The 21,442-nt window shown below is 38.9% G+C and overlaps 1 protein-coding gene across 3 annotated transcripts in view; it reads right to left on the bottom strand.

The window, feature by feature from the left end:
* The window catches only part of Atf6 (activating transcription factor 6), a 169,856-nt gene that overhangs the window by 132,809 nt on the left and 15,605 nt on the right, over positions 1 to 21,442 (bottom strand). For all 3 annotated transcript variants that reach the window (XM_087906157.1, XM_087906158.1, XM_087906159.1), the window contains exons 4-7: positions 18,534 to 18,637; positions 13,436 to 13,562; positions 12,476 to 12,679; positions 5,011 to 5,231 (exon numbers count right to left, since the gene is read on the bottom strand). In XM_087906157.1, coding sequence (XP_087762283.1) covers positions 5,011 to 5,231; positions 12,476 to 12,679; positions 13,436 to 13,562; positions 18,534 to 18,637 — 656 coding nt within the window. The remainder of the gene's footprint in view (positions 1 to 5,010; positions 5,232 to 12,475; positions 12,680 to 13,435; positions 13,563 to 18,533; positions 18,638 to 21,442) is intronic.

Here is a 21,442-nt window from a genome sequence, read left to right as displayed (position 1 = left end):
TTCCCAGAGTACTCTACAAAAGCCATGTGAACATATGTTCTTTCACATCAAACAACTCATGTAAGATGTCTGGCTGAGAGACCAGCATGTAATTAACTGAATATAGTTGGAGAGTACAAATGGGTCAGTGAATTCATGATGATTGTCAACCTTCAAATGCCCGGTGACCACACCGGGCCTAAAAAGAAAACAACGGCCTCCGGTTTCTAAACGCCATGGCTGTATATAAAAGCTTGGGATTAGAAGAGGCCTTTCCACCACTTACCTGCGCCTGTTGCAGATAACCCACTGAATAATTCAGAATAATTCTGTTGTCCACATGACATCCTACCTTTTCTAAAAGTTCGTTCTGATGTTTACACTCAGTCTCCTCTTTTATTGTACCCCTTGAGCAGCCAGTATGTTAAGTTTAAAAAACAAAAAACAAAACACTTACTGGCAAACACCAGCATTCTAGAGCTCTGCCCAAAAGCGGGCAGACCCAGCTGCTAAAGTCACCACAAAGGTCCAAGCCATGCTGCTTACCAGTTTTTTTGCTCATGACAAAAAAGACTAGAAATTCGCAGTAAAGGCAGATCCAGAAGGAAAAATAAATGTATAAACATGTTCCAATTTGGTTTGCAATGTGTACAGGCTTAAGAAAGAGAGAGAATGCATATGGACAGTATAAAAAGAAATAGTTTAAAAATAGTAAAGTCTTTAAAGACAGAGTTAAAGCAATATAAAAGGAAAGAGCCACGTAAGATGGGAAACACACGGGGAATCTGGGTCCTGTATGTTATTGTGTTGATTCTGAATTTTTGGATTGCTGATAAGGAAATGACAGTTGCCGACAGACATGGGACTGAAAGGGGAATTGCTGAAATAAACCAGCCTAGATATTTTAAGAATGACTTATCCTTAAAATAGAACTCAAAAAAATACATTGCTTTGGAGAAGTGATTTTGCTTTTATTTCCACAGAAAACAAAAGGTTGTAGATTCCTTCAGGGTTGATATTGGTCAGGTTTGATCAGGGAAGAGCTCCTGAATCTTGACAGGTGATATGTATTAGTAAGGTTACAGCTGGTCTTCACAGGACTTGGCCATTATTTCAGTTTTCTCAGGGATCACTAAAGATGCCTTTGCCTACAGACAACAAGAAGTAGTCTGGAGAACATGACACCCACATTCTCAAGAGATGGAGTGGGTGGTCTTTGGTTACTTAGTGGGTTGTGGATGTGTTATCATTTAGGGAAATATAAAAATATAGGGTAAAAAGAGAACTATTAATCTCAGATATTTTGCCAAATTTAAAGCTATTTTTTATTTTTATTATGAATTTAAAGTTATTTTTGTTATGCTGTATATATGTCTCTACTCTTGTTTGGGGTATTGTATTATGTACCTCATTTAAAATGCAATGTATAGTTAAGAAATGAGGTTAATACTTAATCTATAATAATCAAATTTGTAGTCACATTAGGTATGTTTTCCAGGTTAAACAGGTACATTTTAGAGAGATGATTTTCAAACACTTCAAAGACTAAAGAATATGGTAGTTTCTAAACACCATGGCTGTATATAAAAGCTTGGGATTAGAAGAGGCCTTTCCACCACTTACCTGCGCCTGTTACAGATAACCCACTTAAAAATGTTTTGTTAATATAGGGTTTTTCATGGCAATGAGACACATTTACTCCTGACAGCACCAGTTTACTTCAGATTGATGATGGGCATAAAAGAAACTCCTTATGAGGTTCACTTTCATTTTGCCAAGGTTAGTCACTGGGCAAAGAAACTGCTCTTGCCTTTGACTGCTGACATTATGCTGTACAAACTAGGCAAGTGGTACACTGGAAAAGGCCGGTTGAACTTTGCCAAGACAAGGCAAGACAGTCCTTTGAGATTCCTGCTTCACGGAAGAGTCTGCCAGATATTCTGCAGGACACAGAGGAGAGCGATTGATGAATTTTACCAATACAAGGTAAGATAGTCCTTCAAATTTCCCACTTTAATAAAAAGTAACAGAGTCTAGGTCTAGAGGCCAAAGATGAATGTCCCAACATTGCAGAGGAGCTTTGGGTGACTATTCAGGCAGCCAGATGTCTCTGTTTTTAGGTAAAATTACATCCTTCTGGGGTCTTTGATGGAGTTAAAGACTAAATAGAGTCATAGTTTTCTTTAGTTATGGTAGAAAATAAATTACATATAAAACTTTGGACTCAGTGAGGTAAGATAGATAATGGAGTATTTTCTCTGAATTTGCTAAATACAAATGGACTGAATATTGTAAATATAATTTTTACTTGATAAGTGGTCTTGTTATATATAGTTTTACTATGTTAAAGTTAAAACATTTCTTTTTATTTAGACAAAAAAAGAAATGCTGTGAAATATTAGCTTAAGAAGTGTTACATTTATGTTTTGGAATACTTGTTTGATGATGCAAAGATGTGTTGCGTGCTCTTGTGCTGCATTTATTTAACTCTGTGAAGCTATTACTTTGCCTACCTACAACACCTGATTGGTCTAATAAAGAGCTGAACATCCAATAGCTAGGGAGGAGAGAAAGATAGGCAGGGCTGCCAGATAGAGTGAATAAATAAAAGGAGAAAAAGAAAAGAGGAGAAACAAGAAAGGGAGAAAGAGAGGAGGATACCAGGGGCCAGCTACCCTGTGAAATATTCCTTTATACTGTGTGAATTATGTGTCACTGTGATTGGGTTAATAAATAAGCTGATTGGCCAACTGCTGGACAGATAGAGGTTAGGTAGGGGCCAGGGGGTGGTGGCACATACCTTTAATCCCAGCACTCGGGAGGCAGAGGCAGGCAGATCTTTGTGAGTTCGAGGGCAGCCTGGTCTACAAGAGCTAGTTCCAGGACAGGCTCCAAAGCTACAGAGAAACCCTGTCTTGGGGGAGAAAAAAAAAAAGAGGAGGAAAAGGAGGAGGAAGAAAAAACTGACCTGAACTGTTGGGAGCTCACTAACTCTGGAAAGATAACCAGGAAACCTGCAGAAGACCAATCTAGCCTTCCTCAAAGCAGGTTGACAATGGGTGGCTTGGGCAGTTTGTGTGCCCACTGGCAGTAGGACCAGGAGCAATCCCTAATGAATGATCTTGCTTTTTGGAGCCCATTTCCTACAAAGAGAAACCTTGCTCAGTCTAGACCCAAGGAGGAAGGCCTTGGTACTGCCTGAATGTGATGTGACAGAATTCATTGACTCTCCATGGGGGAGGTCTTACCCTCTCTGAGGAGTAAATGGGAGGAGAGAGGGGAAGGTGAAGGTACAGTAGGGGATAGAGGGGGAACTGGGATTGGTATGTAAAATAAAATAAAATTTAAAAAGAAATAGGGTTAATTTAAAATGTAAGAGTAACAAGCCTGAGCTACTGGTCCAGCATTTATAATTAATAATAAGTCTCTGAATTTGGGAGAAGTTGCTGAGACAAAGAGAAACTCTGCCTACACCACCCAGCCACAAGCCAGTTACAGAGTAAGAATAAAGATATATAGAATAGAGAATGATAAACCCAGAAGCAAAATGTAAACAGGATAATTTAAGCTAAGAAAACTGGCTAGAAACAAGGCAAGCTAAGGCCGGGCATTCATAAGTAACAACAGTCTCTATGTATTTATTTGGAAATGGGTGGCAGGCCCTCAAAGATCAAAGAATAAAAAACCAACAACAGGAGAGACTCCTGAGCCCTGTTCCTGCCAGCCCCACAGTACAGTTCCTACAGCCACACACCCCTTCAGCTCTGACCATGATGATTCTTCCACATCTCTGAAGGGTCCTCCCCAGAAGGGGTAGAATTCAAGAGTTTGGGTGTTAATACCAGATGCTATCCCCTGCCCCATGTGGCAAGACTGGCCTGAAACTTAACTACATCCCTCAAGGCTGGAGGTCCTAAGCAGTTTGGGGGATACTCAGACATGTCCTAGGAGTCACATCTTACATATAACCCTGTTCTTATTAGTCTCAATAATAATAAAATATATCCATCTCTAAGAAAAAATAAGTCTCTATCATTTTTAACCTTTTTGGTCTTCTTGAAAAGCATACTCTTTATTTACTGGTTATACTTTTTAAATAAAAAAAATCACAGATTGCTTTTTAATTTTTGCTACTGTCATTCTTTCTCTTATTACAGAGTTTCCCATGTGCTGAAAGGAAAGAACAACGGCTTCCATAACCATCTCCATCTTTCCAGTATTGTTTCTCTGCCCACCGGGTGCCAGGTTTTTAACTCAAGGTCTTGGCATTTATTTGTTACTCTTAAAGACTAATTTTTGACTGGACTCAGAATTTCTCAGAGAGAACTGCCTATGTCTCTTGGCAACCTGTTCCTGGTGCTTTTCTTTGATTTCCTGCATTCTTTTGGCCAAAAGTTTCACATATTCTGTGCCTCCCTCTTGTTTATCTTAGGGCATTGCTGCTCCAGAGCTGTAGATCAGAGTTTGTGCTGTGAGACACTGAATCCTGGCTGCTTTAGCCCTGGCATTCTTACCCTCTTTGTTTAAGGGCTTTCTGATAGCATACTGGCAGACACTGTCTTCTTTAGAGAGATTAAAATGTTTGCAGATCCTGCTAACTCTTTTGTGCCCCAACCACCAAGGCACAGTAAGTACTATGTGACAGGCCAGGAGTATCCTTCTCTCCTTTTTTTTTTAACCTTTTTTTTTTTTTTTACAATAACTAAGTTGAGAACACTCAGATTGACATCCACAATGCAGCTGCAAACAAACTTGCACTTTCTCTCTCCAGTTCTCCTTGGTCTGTAACAAGAATGCCCCTTACTCAATAGCTTATTCAATACTCAATATTCCTTACTCAATTCCCCTTTCTCAATACTCAATCTTGATATCCACTGTTCTCCATATCAGTATAAACCAAGGGGCTCTTATTCTAAACAATGGATACTCTACTCACTAGATACATTTTGCTACAAATATTCACAATACTGTCAGCTGAGATTACCACTATACTTACACAACAGAAAAGTACATTCACAGATAAGTACTTACATCTGAACCCAGACTTCTTGTGGTGCTTTGTAGGACAGGTTTAGGCATGGAAAGTTTTCCACTCACAGGACTGCTCACCACAGGGGCTGGCACCACATTCACCACATGGTTAGGTAGCTGTGTGGCTCCACCAGGGACAGCCAGAACTGGCTGAGCAGCAGGCAGCACTCCAGGGGCCTGAAGTTGAACCACAGTAGGCTGGGAGAGCAGAACAGTCTGACCTGAGTTAAGAAAAAGCAAGGAATCAAGTGGTGCACAGCTATTGTGTCAGAGAGCAGTCTAACACTCAGGTCTCCTCTACAGACATATTAATGCTGAAGAACTTCACACCGTAAAATAAAACATCACCAACAGCAACACACACTATGGAGGACTCTGATGTTGTGTTTTTAATGGGACCAACTAAGCTCATCCTCTGAGTCATCATTAACAATCTTTCTTTCTTTTTTTTTTTTTTTTTTGGAGACAGGGTTTCTCTGTGTAACAGCCCTGGCTGTCCTGGAACAGGCTCTTGTACACCAGGCTGGCCTTGATCTCAGGGATCCGCCTGCCTCTGCCTCCCGAGTGCTGGGATTAAAAGTATGTGCCACCACTGCCCAGCTAACAGTTTATTTTTAAGTCAGATATGGTGATACATACCTATAGTCTAAGTAGCTGAGAGGCTGAGGCAGAGGAAGCACTCAAACCCAGAACCTGTGGATTGTTTGGACAGCACAGCAAGCCTCAACTGATAAAAGTAAAAAAGGCCAAGAGAGATGGCTCAGTGGTTAAGAGTGTTCGCTGCTCTTCAAGAAGGTCCAGATTTGATTCCCAGTGTCCACGCTGAGCAGCTCACAACTGCAACTTACAACTCCAGGAGTTTTGACACCATCTTCTGGATTTTTCAAGTACATACACGTATGCACACACACAATTTAAATTTAAAATCTTTTTAAAGCCAGGCCTGATGACTCAAGCCTGTAATTATAGTCACTATGGAGGTTGAAATAGGAGAATCACATGTTCATTCAGACCCTCATCTCACAAAGTAAATAAAAAGAGGACTGGGGATGTAGCTCAGTGGCAAAGGGCTTGTCTGCAGGCACAAGGCCCTAGGTTTAATTTCCAGTACTGAGGGGAGGAGGCAGAAATACTCACTAGACACATAAACAAGCCAGGCAGCAGTTCATTTTTATCTTCTTCAATGTAACAATAACACATAACAAATTTGTTGTCATACCTACATTTTCCAAGTATTAGTCTCTGACATTTATTAGTTTCTATATGAATTTTTCTTATTTTAAATAAATCCTTTAAATTATATTTACAAATACATATACAAATATGTAGGAGTCAAGTAATTACAAATGCCAAAAAAAACCCAAATGAGATGGAACATTGTTAACAGATACAATGGCTATTTATAAATAATACCAACCTTTCCGATTGCTGCCAAAGCAATGATCTCAACTCTTTTCCTAGTCTTAAAGCAGCTGCCACTATCTTAAACTTGCGTTCATTGCCACATACTCCACGCACCACCCTCAGGAAAGCACAAACAACTCACAACACTGACCTACTGAAATGGTGCCCGCCTGTTTCCTTCCCTAGACAATTAGATAAGGCACTGAAACCCTCGTCTAATATCTGTGTGCTTTGGCTTTATCTAGCTGAATAAAGGTACTATCATGACCAGAAACTTTAATTCAATATAAACTTATAATTCTTCTTCAAGGACAACCAGACATTTTATGTTCAGGCAGTTTAAAATGACTTATAAAACTCAGTTTCATATTTCAAAGGGTTGGGGAAAAACTGAAAATCAAAATACTTTCAGAACACCTGTTTGTTGAGAACATGTCTTGGCTAAAAAAAGATCACATTTATAAAATTCTCTGTTTCAGTGGCCTTAAAAGCAGACCAGAAGTAGAATTCAAAAGTCACCATTTTTCTCGATTCATATATTAGCACTTATTTATAAGTAGTAAGTTTGTAAGAAAATTTTAAATTAATTTCATAACTTTGAAATACATACAATTTAGTGGGGCATAACATCGCCAAATATGTTTATCTTGTCTCCCCTAAACTGACTTCTGTTATAAAAATAAATTCACCTAAAATAGAGAAATGGGTTAAAGGTAGTTATATGAATATATGGTCAGGCCAGAAATACAAATAAAAGTAATATATAAATAATAGATGAAAAAGGACTGTGTTTTTAACAACACTGATTAAGACATTAAGTCAAGCTGGCATTAAAAAGATAGACTTACTATAATGTAAAAACTGAAGAGAAGGATTTCTAACTGCATATACTTACTTCTCAGTCATTAGAGTTTGAACCCAGGGCCTTGCACAAGCCAGGCAGGCCTTCTACCACTAAGTCCTGGGGTTTTTGAAACAATATCTCACAATGTAGCTCAAAGCTGGCCTGCAACCTGCTATGTAGCCCAGGCTAGCCTCAATTCATAATTCTCTAGCTTCAACCTCCCAAGTGCTGAAATTATAGGTACACACTACCATGTCCAAAAGTACTCTTCTTTAACATCAAAGAGCCAGCTCAGCCATATAAGATAATCATGGTGTCTGTGGGTTTCTATGGACTGTGAAAATATGTACTATGAAAAATTTAGCTATGAATTTGTATTGGGTATAATAATGTATGGCTATAAATCCAAGTACTTGGGAGACAGAGATAGGAGGATTTTTGGTTCAAGACCAGTCTTGGACTATGTATTAAGATACCATCTCAAAAATCAAAACAATAAAAAAATCAAATAAAATTAATTTATAGTTTATTAACAAAAGATATAGCCATAAATTTTTGAAAATAATTGTACAACAATAAGTGAAATAAATTATTAGATCTACAGTGACAGCTTAGAACAAGTAGAGAGTCGATGCCTTGCAAAATGCTGTACGGCTACTGCTTTTCTGCCCAGCCCACCACCCCACCGTATAGAACCAGTGGCGTAAACCGATACTTGGGGAAGAGAACAACGTTCTCAGAAACAATGTTCCATGCCTTCTAAGCTTAAAATTGCGATTATATAAGAATAGAAAACCTTCCTTCCTCTAAACATTGTTCCAAATTTGAGTCTATTCCAAAGAACAGAGGAGATAATAAACACATTGAATTACCTAAAAGAAAGGGTCAGACCTGTAGACCCAACTGTAGATTTAAAACACTGGTAAATAACACTGTGAATGTCTGTAATATTCTTTAAAACTGATTTTAAAAAATAATCCAAAACTTGGCCTGGCAGTATAGGCCTATAATCCTCATTATAAATCCTATAATCCTAGCCAGTATAAAAGGATCACAAGTTCAAGGTCAACTAGGGCTACAGAGGGAATTCAAGGTTAGCCTAAGCCACCTAATGAGACTCGATCTCAAAACAGAATGTGAAAAGAAGGCTGGGAAATGTATAGAGTTCAGTGGTAGTGGTAGAGGACTTGTCAAGTATGAACAGGGTCTTAGGTTCAATTCCCATTACTAAAAAGAAAGAAAAGAAGGAAGGGGGAAAGACAGGGGAAGGAGAGAGAGACAGAGAGACAGAGAGACAGAGAGAGAGAGAGAGAGAGAGAGAGAATCAATTTCACTGTCCCGTCTCACTGTCCCTATGTCCCAGCCAAGAGAATTGCACCTTATGGAGATAGGATTACCAAGACAGTCTGTACACCAAATACAGCTCTTGTCCTACCAGGCCACTGCTGCCTCCCTTACTACACGCTGTATTTCAAGCTCTTACACCCTAAAGTCCCCAGCTGTCTTCATTTGATCTAAATCAAGGGTCCTCTAAAGATTTTAGGCATGTTCAAGTTCAAGATGGAATGGCAGGAACCACTAAATTTCTATTACAGTCTGTCCAAGAACAAAAGGCTCTCACAGTTACTTGCTAAGTGCTGACCAGGCCAAAGGCTACAACGCAAAGGACTGTTTGGGGCATTCAGTAGTTAGCAGCTGAACATAGGGACTATTCCTGCTGTGGAAACACATAAAACAGAACACACCAAAGGGTGGTTTATCCTTTTGGCATACTCCAAATCCTCTCTAGTATTACAGGCAAATCCCCTTAATGGAAGACAGCTGGATTCAATGCTGAATGCAATGCTGAATGATATGACCACTGATTTTCATGATCAGTTCTTTCTTAACTTTCTTCAAAGATTGCAAACTACATATCAAACATTTAAGGAATACCTACTTTGTTTTAACATATTTGTGTCAACTTGGTTAAATATTTCTTTGCACCAAGTTTTCTCATCTATAAAATAAAAATATTGATACTTGAGATATGTAACTATTAAATAAGATAATGTATTGAAGCCCTTAGAAGAATGTCTGGCACATAACAACAGCTTAGCATACATTCATTATTGGCCCTTTTTCTATGTAATAGTAGCTTCCATGCACTATCAACCCGCTAGTCCTCACAATTGGTATGAAACTATTTATACAAATTTAAATCGCAATTAAAGGGCAGAATTCTGAGACTAAAACTGATTACATTTCATCATTTTTAGAAGATTAATTAATACAATATAATAATATAATTAATTACTAAGTCTTGGCTGATCAGACAAGTTGGCTTCACTCTACCATCCCTGCTTACAAGATGTCACTCTTTATGCATCCCCTAATTTCAGAGATTTGTGGTATCATCAAAAAGGTCTAAGACATAGACGTCACCAAAAAGACTTTCCTCTCTGCCCTTCATGGCCTCCCTCCCACACACACACGCTCACCATTAATTACCACCCCCTACAATGCTAGGCTTTGTAACAACTCTACTTGCCATCCTGGTTCTCCATTTTCAGATATTCTAGGCTTTAATCATCTTTCAGCTGCACTACTTACAACATTCTTACAAGGCACAGAAGACTTAGAAGCAAAAATATAGAGAAATAATTCAGGTTGGCAGAATTCAATAGACAAAGCCAGGTTGGTTAGACTGGCACAAAGTTCTATAGAAAATAATGAAGCTATACTGTAAAGTTGGAACCAAATTGTGAAGCACTTTAACCCCACATTAGAGAATATGAACTTAAATCTGTAAGTATTACATCTCTGCCATTTTTCTTTTGTTCATGTAGTATATGTATGTTTTCAAGTGTGTGTACATGCGTGTTGAGGCCAGAGGTTGATGACAGGTGTCTTCTTCAGTGGCTCGCTCTCCACCTTACTTGTTGAGACAGGTCTCTCCCTGAAACTGGAGCGTCTCAGTTAGCTAGACAAGCTGCTCCGTGACCTCTAAGAGATCTGCCTATCTCCACATAGGCACTAGAGTGTCCTACCCAGCTTTTTATGTGGGTGCTAGGCATCTGAACTCAGGTTCTCATGCTTATGTGGGAAGCGTTTTACTGACTGAGCAATCAATCACCCTAGTCCTTTCTTCCTCTCATTCCACTCTCAAATTAAAATAATAATATATGAAAGATATACATTTAATCTGCAAGTTATAATACTAATACCAAAATCCATAGATTATATTATAAAAATCAATCTGTTGGCACATGCTCATCAAAAAAAAAACAGTCTTCAGATCATGTGAAATCACTGAAGTTCAGAATGTATGATTTTTAACCTCTGGGACTGATAAAATGCTTGGAAAAGAATGATCTGGTTTTTGTTATAAGTAAATATCTCAGTCAGTAGTGGTGACACACGCCTTTAATTCTGGCTTTCAGGAGGCAGAGGCAGGTGGATCTCTGGATTTGAGGTCAGCTTAGTCTACAGAGGGAGTTCCAGGACAACCAGGGCTACACAGAGAAATCCTTTCTCAAAAAACAAACAAGCAGAGATCCACCACTCAAGCATAGCCAACAGTTTAAAGCCAACTGACTCTTGAGGCTATCCCTCCTTTACACACGACCATATTAGCATCAGACTTAGAATTTTATACATGTTTTAATAGCTGTGGGAACTATAAGAAAGTTCTTCATGAACTTAAATTCTTAGCTTTCAGAAATACACAAATTATTTTGAGGTCTTGGCAAAAGATTTAAGAACTATTCCTAAAACTCTATATATGAATATACAGTAAATCTTTTGCCTTATTTCAAAGAGTTTATCCTAAATGGAGGAAGGCATTTCAAATTATTTTATCTATTAGCGTTGTTCTTTTATCTGGGAACCTTTTTGTTTAGTTCTTTTTATTGATGTCTAATTGCCTATGGTCATTTAATAAACAAGGCTAATACATAAGATCAAATTTATGAAGCCTCTCTCATTGAAACCATGCTCCAAAGAAATGAACTAGCCATTCATAAATGCAAATACAGTCATAAAAGTAAATGTAACACCGACGTTTACTTACACATGCCCTATTAACTCCTAGTCTAAATGTTGCCAATAAATTCAATCCTGAGAAATGAGTACTGCATAAATCTTCTCACAGCCATGTGTACAGAGATCAGTGCAAGTACAATGATGACGAAGCAGCCTAGGAGATGTCCCATAACTCAAGATTACCAAACCCTCAAACCTGAACTTCTTTCAATAGTAAACTCTCTTGTAGACCCAAGTATGTGAGGCCATCTAGTGGGTAAAATACAGAAAAACACCAATTCTGAGCTAGCTGGCAGCAGTCAGTTCTTCTAAAACCTAGTTCGATGCCTTGCTTACCAAACCACACAGTCTCCTCAAAAATTAAGAGCCAGAGTTATTGCAACACATACTTGATTTGAAATAATCCTTATTATTTTAAATCCTAACGACCCCTCAAAAACAAAACAAAGCAAAAAAAGATCATAGTTACAATAATCTCAGAATGAAGTAGCAATACAAAAATAGTCTCCCAAATTTTCTTCATTGTAAACGATTTCACAGTACCAAAAGCCTCAGTCAAGTGTGGTGCACACCATTAGTCCAGGCACTCAGGAGGCAGAAACGGGTAGATCTCTGTTGATTTGAGGTCAGCCTGGTCTACTTATAGAGTTCCAGGCCACTAAAGGATACATAATGAAACTCTCTCTCAAAAAAGAAATAGGATAGGGATATGGGAGAAGGTAGAAGGGAAAAGGGGAAGAAGGGAGAGGAATATATATATATTGTTTATATTGATATATATATATATATGTATAACTATTTAAATAAATAAAACAATTTAAATAAAATAAAATTTTTATTTTAACAATTTAAAAAAATTAAAAATAAAAAGATTTAAAAAATAAATCAATTTAAACAATTTAAAAAGAAAGAAAAAAGAAATCAACAAGGACAAAAAATTGGTGCCCTAAATACAGATATTATCACAATAAAATCTGTAAGAAAAGAAGAGGCAACAGATATCAGTGATCTGTAGAACTCTGTTCCCACAAGGACAGGAACTACATTAGTCATCTCTGCAAAATTCTCAGATCCAAGGAAATTCCTGACACCATAGTGCATGCTCAAAAATTATAACCCAAATTAAAATAAATCACGTTATATAAGCCTTAGCGCTTTCCAATAAACACAGAGCACCATAGTCTACACAGGTACCTTTAGTGGGTGCAGGCTGTATACTGATAATCGATTGCTGTTTTGCCAGTGGCATAAGGGCTGGTAGTGTCTGAATAATGATGGTTTTTGCTGGAACATTGGCATTTGGTTGAGTCTTGGGTGCTGCTGGAAGTAATAAAGGCTTGGGCTGAACTGAAGGTTTTGAACTCATTTGATTTTTTTTCTTTGGAGTCAGTCCATGTTCTGGAGGAAAAAAAAAAAAACCTCAAATCAATCTAAAAAAAATAAAAAAATATTATATTAAATACTTTCCTCTATGTATTATCTTGACTTCTAAGAACAATCATCGGTGAGTGTTTGTTCTTTCCATGACTGGACAGAAGGAAACCCTCACTCTGGGATTGTCCTTTCTGCAGCCTTGAGAAGGGGGACCATGAATTGGTAAGGATGATGCTAAAATTACTGAATAATGTCTAGACTAGTATGAGGTAAGAGTTATCACCTCTCACATTCAGTCTCTGCCAGGACCTTTACAACCCCTCCTGAAGATGACAGAATCTATATCTATTTTAAGTATATTTCACCTGTGAACACAAAGACCATCACAAGACTTTATTCCCTTGTCCTCTACACAGAAATCTTTCAGGAACAACAACTATATAATATACTCATGTAGGGGGGAAAGATGGCGCAGCACTTAAGAGTACTGGTTGCTCTTCAAGAAGACCTGAAATCTAGAACAGCTTACCACTACCTATGATCCTAGTTCCAGGAGATTTGAAGCTCTCTTTTTGCGTCTGGAGGCAGGAGGCACACAGCTGATTCACATACATAAATGCAGATAAAACACCCATATACATAAAACACTAATTTAAAATGATACACTAATTTAAAAATATAAGCCAGCTTAATATATGCTTAATCCAATATTTGGTTTTTAAAAATGGAACCTACATTATCTAAAATAGAAATAATAGAAACTGGGAGACAGACAGATACCAGTTTTGTTTCCAGGACCAATGACAGGCTTGTCTTCCTTGAGAGGCTCTACAGAGGACGGACTGTTACAGCTTTCACCATATAAGGACAGGGGAGACTGAGAGCTGGAAGACAAATCCAACTCCTCCTGCAGCAAAACACAAACAAATTGATGTCCACGAGTACATTCTTTGGGCAACAAATTACTTAGAAACAAGAACATATGTAAACAGAGAAGTGCACAAGACAACTTACTGTGGCCGGCCACCCACTTTTTCTATTCTTGAACATACCTCCCAAAGGGATTCTGTGTGGACACAGGTCCACAAGAGAATATTTTTTCACAATATTCTTCATGATATGGGTAAAATATAATGAATGTTTATCAAAATATGCAGTTAGATGCAACAGATGTTATATATAGAGAGCAATATGAATTAATCTTTAAAAGTAAATAAAATCCAGGACGCCCTTATAACCTCATCACTCAAATGGCTAAAGCAGAGTATCACTGAGTTCAAGGCTAGCTTGAACTGCAAAGCACGAGTTTGTTTCAATACCCAAATATAAATTAATAATAATAAACATTTAAATAGTAGACCTAATATCATTTGCATAAATTTAAAATATATGCCTGTAACTGAAATCAGTTAGGAGAAAAATAAATCTTTTAAGAAATAATATTGGCATAAACCTTTTGATAATAATTTGGGGAAACATAAAATTAAGCCTGTATCTTGTAGTACATATAAGATAATTTCAAATTAATCTGAGATCTATATATTAAAAATAAAACCTTATGAGAAATTTGTATTAACACATAAAAACCCATAGCCACACTGATGAATATCTTGCATATCACCATAGAACCTTCATCTGGTGATGGATGAAGATAGAGACAGAGACCCACATTGGAGCACTGGATTGAGCTCCCAAGGACCAAATGAGGAGCAGAAGGAGGGAGAGCATGATCAAGGAAGTCAGAACCACGAGGGGTGCATCCACCCACTGAGACGATGGGATTGATCTAATGGGAGCTCACTAAGGCCAGCTGGACTAGGAGTGATGGAGCATGTGATCAAACTGGACACTCTGAATGTGGCTGGCAATGAGGGCTGACTGAGAAACCAAGGACAATGGCACTGGGTTTTGATTCTACTGCATGGACTGACTTTGTGGGAGCCTGGTTTGTTTGGATGCTCACCTTTATATACCTGGATGGAGGAGGGAGGACCTTGGACTTCCCACGGGGCAGGGAACCCTGACTGCTCTTAGGACTAGAGAGGGAGGGGGAGGTCAGGAGGGGAAGGGAAAAGGGAGGTGGGGAGGAGGTGGAAATTTTTAATAAATAAATAAATAAATAAATAAATTTTTAAAAATTTTCTTCCTGAATAATTTAACCATTAGCCACTAGATGGAGCTGCAGGACCATCATCCATGCCTGGGGGACTTGCCAGAGCACCAGAAGAATAGGGAGAGCATTCACAAGGGGAACCATGTGATCTGAGAAGTCAGGGCAAGGGCGAGGCAATGGCCTAGGAGAGAGCCTTGATGTAAGATGGCTAAGCACAATGAAAAAAGCAAAAGATCACAGGAACAAAAGGAATAAATGACCACAGCAATGGATTATATATAATCTAAATGAAATGGGCAACAATGAGCCCACACTAATACAAATAGGCAAACAAGTAATATAAATAAGTGCGCTGAGTTCAATCCCAGAACCCACATGGCAGAGTCTGCCTTCCACACATTCCCCGTGACCTATCCACGAATACACACACAATCATACACATACAGAAAATAAAAATGTAAATGTTCCTTTTGTAAGAGCAGGACTTTTTCATGATTTTAAAGTGTCTTTTTTCATAAAATACCAGCAACTAGCAAAGAGAGAGAGAATAACTCCATAGTTGTGCGTCTAGCGGGAGCTGGAGTTAACTGAGATGACCACCCCACTAACGGTACAAGCTGAAATTGTGTCACCACACTGAACCTTTAGCATCAAAAATAAATGAGAAGATAGACGGTGGGTGGCTTGTGCCTATTACCTCAGCTCTTGGAAGACAGAGAGCTAGGAGAATCAATCAAGGTCATCTTCCACTAAGTAACAACTTTAAAGACAGCTTGAACAGATCTTATCTCAAAGACAAAACAAAAGGCAGACACAGAATCTGTCTATGACATTCCTATCATAGATACAAAAATCTGAATCCAATCCTGAAGAAACACCTGGCAATCCAAGTGACGGGTCAAGAAAAAAGAATTGTTCCAGAATGAAGAAAAATAAGACAGTAAGAAAACTACATACGCTATAACTGGATGCTTTTGCTGTTTTAAAGGATAGTACTGGAGAACCTGACACAATCTAAATGGGGGCTACACATAAAATTATTATTATATATCAATGTTTAGTTCCTTGTTTTGATGGCTGTATTGTTCAATAAAAAATATTCTTGTTCATAGGGGGTAGACGTGATAAGTATTTGGAGTTCAGTCCATCAGGGGGCAACTGCCTCTCAAACGGTTTAGACAAAAATCTCCGCAAAATACTTACAAATTTAAGGTTACTCCAAATGACAATGTAGCAAGATAAAAAGAATAAGAACATAGTCGGAAGGTGGTGGCATACGCCTTTAATCCCAGGAGAGAGAGGTAGAGGCAGGTAGATGTCTAAGTTCAAGGCCAGTTTGGTCCAGAATGAGCTCCAAGACAGCCAGAGCAACACAGAGGAAGAAACCCTACTTCAAAAAACAAAAACAAAAACAAAATCAATCAATCAATAAATAAACATTAGAGAATGTTTTTATGAGTGATAAAAACCTTTTGAAAAACAGGAGAAGGAAAAATAGAAAGGAGGAAGAGAAGTAGTAGGCAGAAAAAAGAAATGAAGATGAGGAAGGGTATCAATAATAATAACAGCAGTACTAGTAGTAACCATAATAATAAATATATTTTTATTTATAAAATACATATATTTATATTTTAGTTTGTATATTTATTTAATTATATATTTATATTTGTTATATATTTAATTATATTATATATTTATACTTATATTTTATATAAATATAGAAATTAAAAACAATAAGAGAAAACCAGGCTGAGTACCCTGAAACACATCTTTAATCTTAGCACTCCGAAGGCTGAGGCAGAAAGATCTACACAAGTTCAAGACCAGACTGATCTCCAAATTAGTTCCAGGCCAGACAGGGCTAGATAGTGAAACCCTGCCTCAAAAACAAACAAACAAAAAAACAAAAGGAAAAAAAAGAACCCAGGGCAGACACAGTGTCACATTCCTGCACTGAATCCAGCCTGGGCAACCCAGTAGACTCTACTTTTACCCAAGTAGACTCTCTTGCAGGATGGTGGTGGCGCATGCCTTTAATCCCAGCACTCGCAGAGGCAGGTGAATCCCTGTGAGTGCGAGGTCAGCCTGGTCTACAAAAGCTAGTTCCAAGACAGCTAGGACTGTTACACAGGAAAACCCTGTGCCAAAAAAAAAAAACAAAAAAAAAAACCCTCTGTGATCCCAGCACGTGGGATGCTGAGGCAGCAGGATCACAAGTGTGAAGTCACCCTTGACAACTATGATGGTTTATGTTATTAACTGGACAGGCTCTAGAATCGCCTTGAATACAAATCTCTAGGGAATATCCATGAGGGATTTTTGATTAGGCTGAGCTGTGAAGACCCACCCTAGATGTGCGAAGAACCATTCCATGGGCTGAGGGCCCATCTTCAAACGCACAGAAAACAAGCAAAGTGGAACATTCATCTGTCTTCTTTCTGACCATAGCTAAAAGGAGAGCAGCAGCCTCACTCCGCGGCTGCCATACCTTCCCTTCCAAGACAAATGCAACCAAAATAAACCTTTACTTCCTAAGTTATTTCGGGTAGGGGTTCTGTCATGGCAACAGGAAACGTCACTAATACAGCCCTACGGTTAGAAGCTGTCTCCAGAGCACAGCCCAGCGCTGCAAAGCGCCTAGCACAGGACTGCATGTGCCGAGTGCAGTTCTCAGAGACGCACAGGGCTCAAGCTAAGCGGAGTCTGAAGATGGGAGGTGCAACACAAAGCAGTAAAGCAAGCCTGAAACAGCTAGAGATAAACATGGACAGATCTTGAAGGACTCAGCACACAGATGATTTGAATGTCATGCTTTAAGTATCTGGAAGTTATTAAAAGGTTTAGAGACAAAGAACATAGTCAATTTTGTAATTTTAGATTTATCTTTGAAGATGACTCTACTAAGAAAGGTTTGGAGGGTTCGTAGGCAGCCCGCCAGTTAAAATCCTAATGTCTTGTATCCTAAGGTCAGATGATGATGGCCTGGGAAAAGGTTAAAAAACAACTAATCTTAGAAATAGTAAGTGAAAAAAGGGCTGGAGAGATGATGATTCAGCAGGTAAAAAAGCTTGCCATGCAGGCCCGAGAAACTTAGTCTGATCCCCAACATGGGAGAAGAAAAGAACTAACTCCTGAAGGTTGTCGTCTACACACACACACACACACACACACACACACACGAGAGACAGAGAGACAGAGAGAGAGAGAGAATAGAATCACCAAGATTTAGTAATTGGTTAAATATAGAACCTTTCAGAATGAAGATACCTCAATTTACAACAGATAAAACATGAAACATTAATTTGACTTTTCTTCTTGTGTTTTACCTTTTTCATATTTAATCAGGTACTTCATTTTCTTGACCTCAAAGCTGAGACAGACACATTCCAAAGGAGCTACCAGACTTTTGTAAAGATCTCAGTTCATTCCAAAGACAATGGTAGGAGTTTCTGAACTAAACAGATCATATCCCAGGTTCTGTGAGCCAGAAATTATAAATCTTACATTCCTCCATGTCCTTAAAGAACGTATACCCTAGTAGAGAGGAAAAGGAAGTGCAGGAAGCAAATATCAAACAAGCAAAGCCCATTAGACATTAAGAAAGTAAGAACAAAGGGGGGTGAGCCAAACCTAGGAAGCTAACAGCCTTCTCAATCCCAAGAGTCCCTTGTCAAGTCACATTTTCCTCAGAGGAATAAGGTTCCTTGAAACACATAGTGCCAGCTGCCTCCCCCATTAGAACATCACAATAGTCTAGCCACTTACAGGAACATGCTGCGTTGACGAACAGGAGTCTATGGACAGAGGAGATGAGACTGAACAACTTGAAGCTGGAGAAAGAGGCTGGGGTTCTGTCTTAATATCTTTAACTGAAAGACATGGAGAAAAGGTTTTACACTCAATTCCATACAAATGTAAAACACTGAGTAAAAAAGAAGGTAAAATGGTCTCTTAAAATGAAAAACTCAGGATCAGCAAACAGTGTACACTTCCACTCCTGTAGGAAGCTGCATCTGCACTAACTCTCAGGAGAGCCCAAAGGGAGAAATTGATTACATAATTGGTACTTCCTATCTTGGCTGAGGAACAGTAGGAGAAACACTCTTCTACTCTATAAGCTTTTTTATATTTTCAATATTATATATACCATACACAAAATGAGAAAAGAAACAAGAGTAACCAGCATTCTCCCATCTAAATCCTACTGATCTCTTCCCCTTCATTTTACGCTCTTACTGATCTTGCTCAGCTCCTGACTCCCACCATAGAATATAGAAAATACAAGGTCAATATTCTCACTAGATTCTTGGTTTTCTGCTACATTTTTGGCTTTTGTTTGTCTGGTTGGTTGGTTGGTTGGTTGGCTATTGCTGTTGTTTTTGGGGTGCTGAATGTCAATCTCAGGACTCTGCATGCTACATAAACACTTTACTACTGAGCTACATCCCACCCCAGTTTTCTAATTACTACTGTGTAACTAAATCTAAGAAGCTTAAAACAACCATCATATTAGGTTCCCAGAGTCTATGGATCAGGAATCTGGACTGGAGAACACTCCTGTAACCCATATTCTATGACAGAACACAGGAATTGAACAAAATAAGAACATCAAAGGAAGGAGAATAGGAAGGGTAGAGATGGGAAGGTATTTAACAGGGAAAATGTGTTGATGATATGCACTCTATCTCAATTCCTATAATCTGTGACACTAATTATTAATATATTTCTAAGTTTCCTTTTAGACAGTATAGTTGGGGCACACAAGAAGGAAACATACTAGAAGACAGGAGAAAACATCCCTCAATTTCTCTTATCAGCCTTGGCTGTTGTGCCCAGATTACGACCCCCAGAGAGAGACCATCAGAGAGGCCCAGACTGTAAAAAGCAAGGATTAATCAGCATAATACAAACATGTTTGGAACTCTTCTCCATGCCCGTTACAACAAGGTAGAGAGGAGTTGTATCTCCTCTGTGGGGTTTGCTTTTAAAGGCGTAACTAAAAAGAGAATCTTTGAAGATGCTTTGGCATGGGTACAAGGACTTTTGCTCCCTCCCATTCTGTTAAGTCAGCTTTTTCCTTGTTTTTAGAGCAAGGCCACTGTTCTTGAGTTAGGCCATCTTTATCAGCCTGTACCAGGTGGCTGGCTGGGCTGAGCTAAGTGACCTTGTGCTCGGAATCTCCTGGGTGGGAGAGGGGAAGGCCATTATCTTTCTGGGAAAACATTCTGCTAGGAAATTTCTTCTTGCCCCTTTGAGAATAAGGGGTGAGGGTCTCACAGGCCTATCAGTAACAACCAGTCCCAGGTTCTCTCAGCACACTCAAACCCAATCCTATCATATTCCCTTAAAAATATCAGTGTGCTAGGTGGTGGTGGCATATCCAGGCACTCGGGGAAGCACAGGCAGGCAGGTCTCAGTGAACTGAGGCCAACCTGGTCTACAAAGTGAGTTCCAGGATTGCCAGGGCTGTTACACAGAAAAACCCTATCTCAGAAACAAACAAAACAAACAAACAAACAATGCTACTAGCTGCCAGCCTCACCAAGAAGCATGAGCTCTGGGTTCTGGGAGAGTCCCTGTCTCAAAGAAATAACTCAGAAGGTGACAGAGGAGACTAGAGAGATGAGGCAACAGTTAGGAACACTTGCTGGTCTAACAGAGGACCTGGGTTTGATCCCCAGCACCCATGTGGCAGCTCACAACTGTCCATAACTCCAGCTCCAGGGGAGCTGATGTCCTCTTCTGACCTCCACAGGCAACAGGCACTCACACGGTGCGCAAACATACATGTGAATGAAACATTCATACACAGAAAAATGTTTCTAAGTGAGAGGAGGGGACACAATTCCTCTAGCCTCTACACACACATAAATATATATACTACACACATACACCACACTCACACACACCAGAAAAAAGATTAATAGAGATTAAAGGGAATAACATTCATATCTAGTTAACAAACAAGGTAAGATGTATTAGTAAGAAGAAGCTATAAGTTATGAGAATGTTATTTTCTTTTGAAGAAAAAAAAGTCTAATTTTTATCCTATAGTAGGTTGGCTCAAGGGTCTTAAATAACAAAACTGTAGAACAAAACCTGAGTGGCCGAGAAGCTGCATGAAGTCAGGGAAAATGGAACCTCTGAAAGGACTCTCATGTGTGATAACTCTAGCCAGGGCTAAAGAGAAATACAAGTTTTATAAAAAAAAAAAATGAGATTAGAGTTAGAGATGGCTCAGTAGTTAGAAACTAACAAAGAAAAAGAATTGAGGGAGGGGAGGGGAGGGGAGGGGAGGGGAGGGAGGGAGGAGAACTGACTAATCTTGTAAAAGACCCAGGTTCAATTCCTCACACTCCAGTTCAGGGGCTCAGACACCCTCTTCTGCTCTCTTTGGGCATCAGGCACACAGCAGTGCAGACATACATGAAGGCAAAACACTCACACTCATAAACTTTAAATCTGAGTTTTTAAAAATTAAATTGAACATTAAAATCCAAAGTAAACTGTTGTAAAACTGCACTTGAACTCTCTGTTCAAATAACAAGGGTTTTATGGTGTGTTGATCTGCTCTGAAGAACAGACTGTGGACCGCCTATCATTAGACACTAGGTAACCAACACAGGAAACAAATACAATGTTTCAGCCAATTTCCTGTTCTCTCTGTTGCCATT

This window comes from Myodes glareolus, chromosome 5 (assembly GCF_982192425.1).
Source record: "Myodes glareolus chromosome 5, mMyoGla1.1, whole genome shotgun sequence".
Taxonomy (NCBI): domain Eukaryota; kingdom Metazoa; phylum Chordata; class Mammalia; order Rodentia; family Cricetidae; genus Myodes; species Myodes glareolus.
The sequence above is the reverse complement of the archived record's forward strand: the minus strand, read 5'-3'. Positions and strand labels throughout refer to the sequence as shown.